Below are 12139 nucleotides of genomic sequence, written 5' to 3'. Positions count from 1 at the left end.
CAGGGAGATGTTTTATTGTGAAAGGCCTTTTTGACTTTGGTATACCTCAATAAGCAATGACTGGGTAAGGATGAGTGGTGTGGAGGTAATACCCTGATTACTTAAAGGTGATCTTTATTACTCTTAGTCCTTCTTGTCCTTATCCCTGTCATCACAGCCCACCCGCCTTCCCTCTGTCAGGTGCTTGGCTTTGACAAGGCTTGTTATTACAAGTGCTGAGGGCATGCTAGCCCTTTAATAGCTTCCAGCAGGGATGGGCGTGGTTGTGGGCTGCCATTTCCTATTTTTTTCTTGTTCTGAGGTGAAACAAACTTCATTAAGTGATGACTGGGATGAGAACGAGTGGGACTCAGAGTAATAGAGACTACCAGTTAAAACGGAAGCTCTTTTGCGGCAGGCATTGCGTAAATCTCAGGCAATGCACAATTATGCTGATTTTGCATAAAATTCATGAAATTGCTAAAAGCTGATGGGAGGGCGCAAGGTCTACCTAAAAGAGAGACAGTTCTGAAACATCCCTAGCAACAACAGTGATAGTGTGCTGGAGATATCCATGCCTGAAAAAGAAAAATCCTTACATATTTTCAGTGGGAGCTTTCCTGGCAGTTATGTTCAGAGAGGTAGAATATTTTCCAGCCGTAGTTCAGAACAAACTATTGCTCAAGCAAGTAGTAGACTTCAAACAAAAGGTCACAGTAAGGCCCCTGGCCCTGTAGTGTTCCTGAAGTAGATGAAAAGCTCTCCTGGATGTGAGTGCAGGTCAGGTCCACTGTTGCCACTTATGAGGAGGGCTGCTGGAGTGGGCTACAACGGGAGGGGTTTTCCCATCTTTATGCTCACATGGTAAAAATATCAGCATTTGATGTGACTCAGCTTGAGCTCACTCAAATTTGGTTTAGAAAGGAAATGAAATAGTTTGCCCAAGACACCTAATAAAAATGAGTGAAGATGCTTGGAAAGGTTCCCACATTTCACACCGACCCACAATTGAAAATGTAGCAGCAAATTTCAGTTAGCCTCCCAATGTAAACCTTGCAGACGCAAGAGCCAAAGAGCACCTAGATTTGAAAGGGCAGGGGGTATTAGATGTTCTCCCGCTCTTAGAATGTAGCTGACCATAGACTACCCTCCTCCCCCGCTGTGTGAAGGAGCAGTACAAAGAGCGATGGATCTCCGAGCACGGTGAGGAGAGATAAGATAAATTTGAGAGTCATCTACAGTGTGAGAAGCTTAGGGGCACTGGGCAGAGAGTGTGATTAGCAATAGGCAAATGGATCAACTGTGTGAGAAGCTGCAGGAACATAGACTTAGGGCCTCATTATGTCTTTGGTGGTTGGAAAGATCCAACCGCCAAAGCCGCGGGGAGGAAGCTGCCTTCATGCCGGCTGTCTCCCCCGTCGTATTACGATGTTTACACCGGGCTGACAAGCAGAAACATCATATTACGACATTCTCTCTTGTCAGACAAGTGGAAACATTGCCACGGCATTGGCCTCGGCTCCTATAAGGGAGCCGAGGCCAGTGCTGTGACACAACAGCACCATGGCACAACAGCACCCTGACAGTGCACATTCCGTGGGTGCTCGCAGTGGGACCCCCGCACTGCGCATGCCATAAAAAATAAAGAAATAATTTAAAAAACACAACAATTAAAAATCGAATGTTAAACCTTTTTATTCAGCAGCCGACCCCTGTATTTCATATTTTTATTTTTTAAAAGGCTCCCACTGTTTGATATATGCCATCCAAGATCAATGATATGTTCAGGTTTTTTCTAGTTTCTTTACTTTTCACCTAATAAATACAGAAGATAAACATAAAAGCTATGGGTAGACATTGTGATACTTTTTTGGGCCCTGGTCAAACAGTGAGAATAGTAGAAAAAATACTGAAAATTCCATGTAGGATAGTTTGTCGTTCACACATACTCTAGAAAGGAAAGTTGTGGTCTAGTCACTTGCTTATTAAGACCATAGTAATTATCCTAGCTTATTTACTATAGTGATTATTGCACTCATGGGCAAATTGAGTAAACTCTCTGTGCTACAATATAAGAAGAGTAAGTCAAACCTACTTAAAGGAAAATCTTTGTGAGGCTCGCCCAAATTAAAATGCTGATCTTGGAATAAAGGACTATGGGCCAGATGTAGGTATATTCCAATTTGCGAATTGCAAATTGCGAGTCAGAGCGACTCGAAATTTGTAAGTGGCAAATTGGAATGTAGGATGGTGTCCCTGACACCATCTGCGACTTGCAAGGGGGTCGCAAAGGCCCACCTCATTGATATTAATGAGGTGGGTCTCAATTTGCGACCCCTTTGAGACTTGCAGCACTCACAGGGATGGTGGCCTGCTGGAGACAGCAGACCACCATGTCTGTGACTGCTTTTAAATAAAGCAGTTTTTTTTGTTTTTTTTTAATGCAGCCCGTTTTCCTTAAAGGAAAACGAGATGCATTACAAAATGAAAAAGTGAAACATTTTCGTTTCATTTTTTCAGAGCAGGCAGTTGTCCATAGTCCAAAAATGTTTTTAATGCCATTCACAAAGGGGTTTGAAATGGGTGCTAACTACGATTGCTTTGCGACCGTGTTCGCGGTCACAAAGCAATCTGGCATTGCACTGCGACTCGCAATTAGGAAGGGGACTCCCCTTCCTAATTGCGACTCGCAAACCCATTTTGCGATTCGGTAACCAGGTTACTGAATCGCAAAACGGGTTTTGTGCATTGCATAGTGCAGTTCGCACGTCGCAAACAGTGAAAATCGCTGTTTGCGACGTGCAAACTGTTACCTACATCTGGCCCTAAATTACAAAGTGAGCATTGATATTTTGGAAATAAAACCGTTAAAGCATGTTCTCATGTTCTGCTCATGTCTTTCAATTTCTAGCAAATACGCCAGATCAAGAAAGCTATTGAAGATGTGTGTGACTTGGGCTGTCGTCAAGGAAAGAGAATATTATCTTTAAAAGGCCCTATGTTGTTGCACTTCAGAGTACTGCACGTGTCAGTATCATAATGCGTAACAGACTGTCCATTGTTACTTTACTAGGCTGCTCCTAGCCATTTATCCAACATTCACAAAACGTCGAAACTATTCAATTGTTTTAAAAATATATATTTTTTGCATATTTTAATTAGCGCTGGCCAGAAACCAATTAAATTAACGACTTCTAATAAAACTAATATATATTGCTTCTAGACAGCTTCTTGCTGCTTTAAATACTGGATATTACTATTACAAACTTAATGGTATTCATTTTATCGTACAGACTCAAGCCAAATTTGAACCTGTGATCTGTAACCACAAAGCTACACCACGTTCATTGACCCACAAAGGAGACAGACATACTTGATAAGAGTCATGTATGTGTCTTGACATTAAATGAGTACAGCAAGTGACTTTCACCAACTTACCAATAGGCACAATCATTTCTGAGATGAGAAAAGCAGAACAACTGGAAACTTTAGTGTATCCCGAGTAGCACTGCCACAGATAAAAGGCTGCAAAGGGGCCTGAATGGGCCAAGCACCAGAGTTCACAAATTGTTGCATGTATACCTCTCAACCTTTCACTGCAACCTGGCGGGCGAGTTTTGTGAACAGTGGCATAGTGGACCCCCACTTAAGCAACTTAAGCGGGGGCTGCCACTGGGCATTATGGGTCGATGAACTGAACCCTACTGAAATGACGATTAGTTGTCAATGGGCAGCGTCTGTCTGCAGACAAAATGCTCATAAACAATATTGTTAGTGATACCTTGAAGGGTGAAGGAGATGTGCTTACATGCGCAGAGAACAAAACAGAGAATGAGAACCAATGTCAAATTGGAAATAGGGAGTGCACGGAGATAGGAACATATAGAAAAAGTGAGCATGAAATAGAAAGGTAAGAAATGAAAAGTAACGATGAGAGACAAACGATGGGTAGATTAAAAGATGAAAGAAATAACATGAGGAGAAAGGAAGAGTGAAGGAAGGATGAAAGCCTGAAAGAAAATAAAGAGGAATAGGTGAAATGTGAAATAATGAATGGATAGAAGGAAGAAAAGATGGACAGATGGAAGGGTGAAAGGGTTAATCCATGGAAGGATGAAGAATGATCCGATAGATAAACAGATACATAGGTGTATTGATGAGTGAATGGGTCAACAAATGGATGGTTAGATGGGTGGCCGGAAATCTGAAGGGATGGACTGATGATTGTATGATTGCAAAGAAGGGTTTGTATTGAGATTTTTATTATAAGTGGTGCAACATATAAACCTACACACAACTGGTAACACAAGTTGAAAACCGAATTACAGAAGTTGTGAACCCATCCACTGTTGTTCTCCGTTTGCCTCCCTGTCCCTCCATCCTCTATCTGCCTAGTGGTCTGTTATTTTGTCCACATCCCTCTGTAGTTGTGGAAGTTTATTGAAAAGTTTTTAGGGTGGCCTAGGTATAAGGCATTTGAGTAGTAAAGCCAGGTCATTATTAAGGCATGGATCACCTTCTTTTCTGACCGTAAGAGGAAGAAAGTCTATAGCCTTATGAAGAATTGTAAGTAGCCTAGAATCGGTAGATGTGACTTAATCTGCTGCTTATAGGTGAGCTTACTGTCAAATCTCACACCCAGGTTCCTGACAACGTCTTCTGAGGAAGTGGGTGGGCTGAGTTCTGGCAGAGACCAAGGCCCATATTTATACTCTGTTTGCGCCGGATTTGTGTCATTTATTTTGGCGCAAATTCGGCGCAAACCTAACTCCATATTTATACTGTGGCGATAGACCCGTCCAGCGCCAAAGTTATGGAGTTTGAGTAATTTTTTGTACGTGAAAACCTACCTTGCGCTAATGACATGCAAGGTAGGTGTTTCCGTGCAAAAGATGACTCTAAGGCATGTGCGCCTGATTTATCCTCCAGCGTCAAAATGACACGCAGGAGGAGGTGGGCCTTAAAACAAGGCGCCCAGCTGGATTTGCGCTGTTTTTTTAATGCCTTGGTCAGGGCAGGCATTAAGGGTCCTGTGGGCTCATTTCCCTGGTGGGAGTCCATGGAAGCAGTCTACAGGTGCCCTTTCCTGCACCAGGGACACCCCCTGCCACCCTCGCCCACCCCTGGAGGACACCCATGGATGTATATATTTTTTTTAAGTCGCATTGGGGGGCCTAACTTGGCCTCCCCTACATGCCACTGCGCCCAATGGCCATGCCCAGGGGACAGAAGTCCCCTGGGCATGGCCATTGGGCAGAGGGGCATGAATCCTCTCTTTGCTAAGACATCAGTCATTTCCATGGGGGTTGTGCACCAAAAAATGGCGCTAGTCAGGTTTGAGCCAATATTTTTGACTCTAATCTGACTTGTACCATTCTTTGGCACACAACCCCCAGTCTTCCCTTCGCCTCTGCTGCCCGGTTACTGTCATTTATTTTTACGCTAACCAGGCCGCAGCGCTGGCTAACATCATTCCATAAATAAGTGTGGTGTCTCCTGGTTCATGGAAGCTGGGCCAGTCATAGATTTTACTGTAGAGAATAATTCCTTTGCAGAGTGTTTACCAGCATCTATCTTACTGGCTTAGAAAGTGGATTTTGCTAATTTAATCTCTTCATGATAGGTTTTAATAGCTACACAATGCAGTATTTTGTCTGACTCAAAGGTGTTACATCATTTCCTTCCTGTGGAAATGGCTGTTTCTGTAAGGTCATCCCCAGATGTTTTGCCTTCCTCCTCCTCTTTTTTTCTGACCTAATTTTTGCTGGATTTAGGAGTCTGTGCACGTTACCACTGCTAAGCAGTGATAATGTTCTTGTGCTCCCTCCTTAAAACATGGTCATATTGGCTCATACCCAATAGGCATATTTAGTTTACCTATAAGTCCCTAGTAAAGTGCACTATATGTGCACCTCTTGACCTTTGTATGAATATCAATAAAATAGCTGGTGGGGGGGTGTCCCAGATGGGGTCTAGGAAACCAGAGACTCAGACCAACATCTGGCAGCCACATCCACTCCAGTGTCTTAGAAGGATCATTGTGAAGGGGGTACCATCCATACCTCTTAGGTGATCCCACTGGTGATGACAGGAGCAGGAGAGTTTGGAGGGGGTGCATGTGCATCCAGTTTGATCATGTTCCCGGTCAACACAGTGGGATCAGTATCATCCGCTGCTGGTGCGTCAGAGTCTATGTCATCACTCAGGTCGGGTCCCGATTACCCAACCTGTCCAACATGTTTCCCCAAAACTCAAGATCATGTTCTGCGTTGTTATCAGTACAGTTCTTCCAAACCCTACATTCTTCTGCTGCTGCCTATTCAAGGAAGCCGCAAGTCACATAGACACTGTCGGAGGAGTCTAACTAACCCAATATATGGCTATGAGCCTTTTCGCCAGCACTAGTCCCAACCGTGCAAATCCATACTGCATTTTTCACCCTTCTTGGTAAGAAGCAGCAGTACCAGCAGGCAGTGTTGCCCGCTAGGTCTGCAGTCACCTTTGTCACTCTACGCAACTCCTGTATTACCTCTCCTCAGAACTCCTGTATCTTCATGCAGTCCCATGCAACATGTTAAAAATCTGCCGGGAGTGTCCCACATCGAGCACAGCCTGCCAGACTTGTCTGATAAATCCTATGTAGGCATTGTGGCAGCAGATAATCTCTATGTATGTAATAAAAATGCACCAATTTGAATCGGGCATTGCTGGCTACTTCAGGGACTTGGGCCAGTGCCCTGTTCCATTCTCCATCCGCGAGGAGGGACTCCAACTCCACATCCCATACGGCACAATGGGGTGCCACATTTGTCCACCTATCACTCTTGAGGGCATCAGTAAACTGGTAAATAAGAACTTTAGAGGAGCAGAGATCTAGAATCACCTGCATGACTTGGGACTCGCCTGGCTCGTCTGGGAATGTTCAAATCTTGCAGGCCGTGCAAGATATGCTTGCGTATTGGCACCTATCTATGCCATAGTGAGTTTCAACCTCCTCTATTGACATAAAAGTGTAGTTTAAAAATATATCTTACACCCTCTGACAACCACCCTCCATCCATTTAGTAACATCCATTGAATCATGGATGTGCAGGAACGGTCACAGCCACCAAATCAGGAGAAGCCAGGAATAAGGCGCCAGTCTCAGAACTTGTGTGACAGCATTTTCCCACGCCCGAGCCACTTGTAGGACAATATGGGGTGTCCCCCCCAGGAGTCTTTGTCTGCTCCTGAGCAGCTTGGGGAGCTCAGTCAGTACGGTCGAGCCAGATAGTAATTTGTTCTCCCAGTTAGGCCTGTCTTCACACCATAGAGCGGCGTACTGTAACAGTCCAGCCATGTAGTTTAGTTTGAGGTCCAGGAGACCAAGCCTGCCCTGGCTAGAATCTAGTTTCAGGAACTCAAGGCGGACCCTACACCTTTTTCCATGCCCATACCAGGGTCACCAACAGCCCATCACGTAGTTGGCAGAACAAAAAATGAATCTCACATCACATAGAGGCAGCGGGGTAAAAGGACTATTTTGCTTAGGGCCAGCTTACCTATTACTGACAGTGGCAGTGTGATCCAGAACTGAACTGAGGCTGTGAGGCCGTCAAATACCCTTCCCAATTTAAAACCATATTGGAGGCCGGGGTTGTGCGATATTTGCATACCCGGATAATGGAAACTTTGAGTCTCCCATGGTAAACCTACCTCTAGGAGATCGAATGCATCCACGTCTGCCAATAGTGGGAACCACACTGTCTTATGGCGATTAACGCAGGGTCGTGACACCGTTCCAAACTCTACCATAACTTGAAAGAGAAAAGGCACCGATTGCTCTGGGTCCATCACATAAATTAGTGTATCATCGGCATACATAGACAAAACATGTGTCTCATCTCCCATCCGTATGCCTCAGTCTTGTAGTTTGGCTCTAAGGCGTATCACTATTGGCTCCAGAGCGTGAACAGGAGCAGCGATAATGAGCAGCCCAGTTGCATACCCCTCTCAATAAGGAAGGATTCGGACACCCAACCACCTGTGCACACCCTTGCACTTGGCGCCTTATAAAGGAGTTCCACCCATTTCTGGAATTCCTCATAGAGTCCATCCGGCGGAGAACCTCCCAGAGATACGTCTAGGGCAAGGTGTTGAACGCCTTCTCTATATCTAAAACTATTAGTGCAGCTCGAATGTCTGAGTTACTATATTCGTGCATCACATAAGACTGTCTTCTCAGATTCAAGTATGTACCTTGTCCAGGCATAAAGCCACATTGATTCTCATGGACCAGATACATGACCTCTCATAGTATCTGCAGGGCTAGGACTTTGGCTAATAATTTGACGTCCATGTTAAGCATCGAGAGCAGCTTATAAAACCCAGGGTCAATATCATCTCTGCCTGGTTTGGGTAGCATAATTATAAGGGCTTCCTGCATGTTAGTGGGTAGTTCTCTGACTTCTTGTGCCTCTTGTAAAGTTTCAAGAAGTGCAGGGAGCAGAGAGGTGGAATATACCTGGAATTATTCAACCGGGTGACCATCAGGTCCTGGACATTTCACTCTGTCTATATCCCAAAGGGCCTCACCTAGTTCCTCTAGTGCAGGGTTCTGCAAAGTCGGTCCTGGAGAGCCGGGTGCATACCAGATTTTTAGCATATCCACATTTAGAAACAAGATGTTTCAGAAATCTACATTTTTCTAAATGTGGATATGCTAAAAATCTGGCATGTACCTGGCTCTCCAGGACCGACTTTGCAGAACCCTGCGTCTAGTGTGCTGGCTTCACCGAGCCCGTCCGCTTGGGCCTCTGTCAGCTTAGGAATGTTAATCTGAGCTATAAACCTCTCAACCTTGCATGGGGGCTACATACACCCCGGCCAGGTGGTCATGCAGGAGCCGCTTAATTGCTACTTGACCCTTGGTTAACGAATCATCAGGTCTGCAGGGGCACCATTTCCTGCCTCAGGGCCCAACGTTTGTCTCTGCAGTCCCACAAGTTGCTCTTCCCCTTCCCTCAGTTCTTTCAATAGTTTCTTCCTAATCCCAAAGGTCTGGACAAGGCTTTCCCCTCAAACAACCACTTTAAGAGCCCCTCCACTCAGTGCCACGTATCTGGGTGGTGTTCCTGTTCGTACTAAAGAAGACTTGCAGTGCTGCCATCATGTCTGTGTTGTATTGCGGGTCACACAATGCCTCGGGTCGCAGCCTCTATAAGGGGATGTGGGATCTATGTCCCACTACACGGCACTGCAATAGTAGAAGGGCATGGTCAGAGAGAGAAACCGCACCTGATAGCTTACCCTTACATTAAGGGCACCCTTGTTTGTTAGAAGAAAACGGTCTAGATGACTATGGGCCCAGTGTGTGGGGGAGAAACAAGAGAATTCCATACATGTTGGATGAAGCTCCCGCCACATGTCTACCAGTTGAAGTCTAGCCGTGGTTTCCCACAATCCCGCCACCATACGAGGCTTTGTGCCAGTCCAGTCGCCCATCTACACATTGCCTCTAAGTTAAGCCTGACTCCTTTTCCGCCAAGCTACCAGAGGGTTAAGCACAGGTTAATTTAGTGAATGTTCTGGTACACCCTGACAAGAATTGTGTCCATTATTTGAGTGCAGCTGCCACTCCTCTCATCTAATAACCCAGTTTCTCACAAACACCATGTAATGTTAAGACCATATGAGGACCATTTTAGTTCAAAGGAAGAAGGACTTTGCATAAACCTGGGAATGTTTTTGTTTCAAGAAGGCATACCTTAATCTTACCTTAATATACACATGCATTTCCAGCACAGCATATAGTTGCACAACCTCCATCTATGCATGAATATTCAATCTGCATTGTTTGTCTAGGCTCAACTTAGAGTCTTAGCTATTGATATAATAATGCTGTGTGTATCATCATAAATGTTTCCATTAAATTTAAAGTATCAATGACACACTTACTCAGTAGGTTTCCTCATTAGCCTTTTGACGTAATCAGCCTGATGACGCAGTAGTACCAAAGCTTCTTCCTTTAAATCATAAAGCAGATATGTTACTCTACTGACTATTACACTTTAATGTTAAACCCAACAGTAACACAGCATGCCCCTATTTTGAATGCCATGGGGAATATATGGTTTTTGTTAACCAGTGAATGTAATTCTCAGTCAATTTTAGCTAAATGGGTGTCTATCTTGGTGCAGGCCAGGTTTCTTACCAGTAATATTAATTACTCTGAGTTTTAGTCTGCTGCATCACTGTCCTTTCTTAGTGAGGCTTCGACCCCACACACAGAAGTGCTCCACCAGCCTAAGAAACAAAATTAAAACCCTTAAAAGACTTCCCACCTAAAGTCTTCAGAGAGTGGAGATTTCAAATACAGATCCTGTTTAATACCAAGCAACCAGCTGTGTGTTTTTTCCTTTTTGATACCAGAAACACCATAGAAAACCTGTGGGTGGTTGTAGGGATTCAGGCTTGTGATGAGGAAGACTAGGATTCAGAGTAATGAAAATTAAAGGTAAGCAACTGGGTCATACCTGCCCATCCCAGTCCTTATTAGAGCAGGATATACCTAAACGTTCATGGATATCCAAAAAAACATCACAAAGAAATGCAAAAGCTATGTACTGTAATGTGAATGGGAATATTGAAATGTTGACTGCAACAGAGCTATACCACTCTTCTTATCCTGCTGCTGTTCCATTGTCTTCAGGGCACTCTCAACATTCCAATGTTCTAATAATTCCCAAAAACGCAAAAGCTTTACTTTCATACATCATTTAATACATGTATTTCAGAATTAGAAGCCAAAGAACCTTCCCATTGCAACTGAAAATGGTTTATAAAGGTGTTAGGAGATGCATAAGAAGGGTATTGCATATATCTCTTATGTCCTCCCTCTGAATGCCACCCAAGAAGCAGACAAAATCTTTGTGGATCCACCCTGTACGGAACTAGATAACACTAAACCTTAGTTTTGATAACCAGATGTTGTCACAAATTTAATCCAATGACTCTTGGTCTATGTGGATGGACATAGTCCTTGGCCTGTTGATCCACAGGTTTCAAACAAAAATGTAACTTTGTGAAAAATAGAGACCCAAATTACATAAAGTGAGAAAACTCTGTGGACATGGAAATCAAGAGTATGCCAAAGTTCTTTCTCCATCAAAGAAGGGTAAGGAAAAAATAAGGGCAAAACTAACTTTTCATAAAGTGAATGTAAAAAAAGAATATTTGCCACAAAAGATGAAGTGGACCTAAGAACTATCTTGTCTGGTAGAAAATGCAAAAACGGATCTGAGCATAACAAAGCACCCGGTTCCCCAAGATGGCTGACCTGAGCAAATGACCACTGAAAAGAATAGTCCAGCCTTGACAAACTTCAACTTTATTCTTCTCTAAATGTTCAAAAGACAAAAACTAGAGACAACATAAAACCAAAAGGAGATCCCAAAATTGCATCAGGAAGCAAATTACTGGTCTCCGTTGAAAAAAAAGCCTTAAGAAGACAAGAAGTTAGGTCAGATACAAACATCGTTTCAGAACCCCTAAATTATAGGTCATTAGCTTCTAATGTACAGACAGCTAAACACAGCCTAAAGCCATCCCTCTGCTTTTATAACCCTTTTAGTAAGCAAAACCTCGAGATTCAGCCAATGCTGGATGTAAACTTTGAGAGTGACAGGGCAACAGGATTTTTGAATGCTTGGACTTACCTCAACTAAACACATCTTAACCTGTACTGCTGACCGCTAAAATTCCAGAATCTCAACCAGAGTGTAATCAGAGAAGATTCTAGTAAAGGAGAATTGCTGGAAGGGGATATGTTGGAGATGACCATCATTTGTGTGGTATTCCTCCAGATTGTTGCCTCCTTTTTCTGAACCCGTTTTAGCTGGCCATACCAGAGGTTATGTGCATGTGCTCTCACTTCTAAGCATAGGTAAATTGGCGTACACATGACCAGCATATTTAATTTACTTATAAGTCCATAGTAGATGGTACTCCATATATTTAGAGCCTGTACCATGAAATACAGGCTCTATTGTGCTACCCGCTACAGTAGCACTGTAAAACATGTCTCCGGGCTTGCCTTGTAGCCTATGGATGCAGTTTTAAACTGCCATTTCAAACTAGCAAAATAAACTTTTCGCCAGGCCTAAGCCTTCCTTTTTAAAAC

At 43.7% G+C, this 12139-nt stretch overlaps 1 protein-coding gene across 1 annotated transcript in view; it reads right to left on the bottom strand.

Annotated features, from left to right (window-relative positions):
• LOC138296986 (stimulated by retinoic acid gene 6 protein-like) overlaps positions 1–12139 on the bottom strand; it is a 499158-nt gene that overhangs the window by 295999 nt on the left and 191020 nt on the right. The window contains exon 8 of the mRNA XM_069236505.1: positions 9916–9983. Within this exon, the coding sequence (XP_069092606.1) occupies positions 9916–9983 (68 nt within the window). The remainder of the gene's footprint in view (positions 1–9915; positions 9984–12139) is intronic.

Source organism: Pleurodeles waltl, chromosome 1_2 (genome assembly GCF_031143425.1).
Source record: "Pleurodeles waltl isolate 20211129_DDA chromosome 1_2, aPleWal1.hap1.20221129, whole genome shotgun sequence".
In the NCBI taxonomy this organism is placed as follows: domain Eukaryota; kingdom Metazoa; phylum Chordata; class Amphibia; order Caudata; family Salamandridae; genus Pleurodeles; species Pleurodeles waltl.
This window is presented reverse-complemented; position numbering and strand designations above follow the sequence as displayed.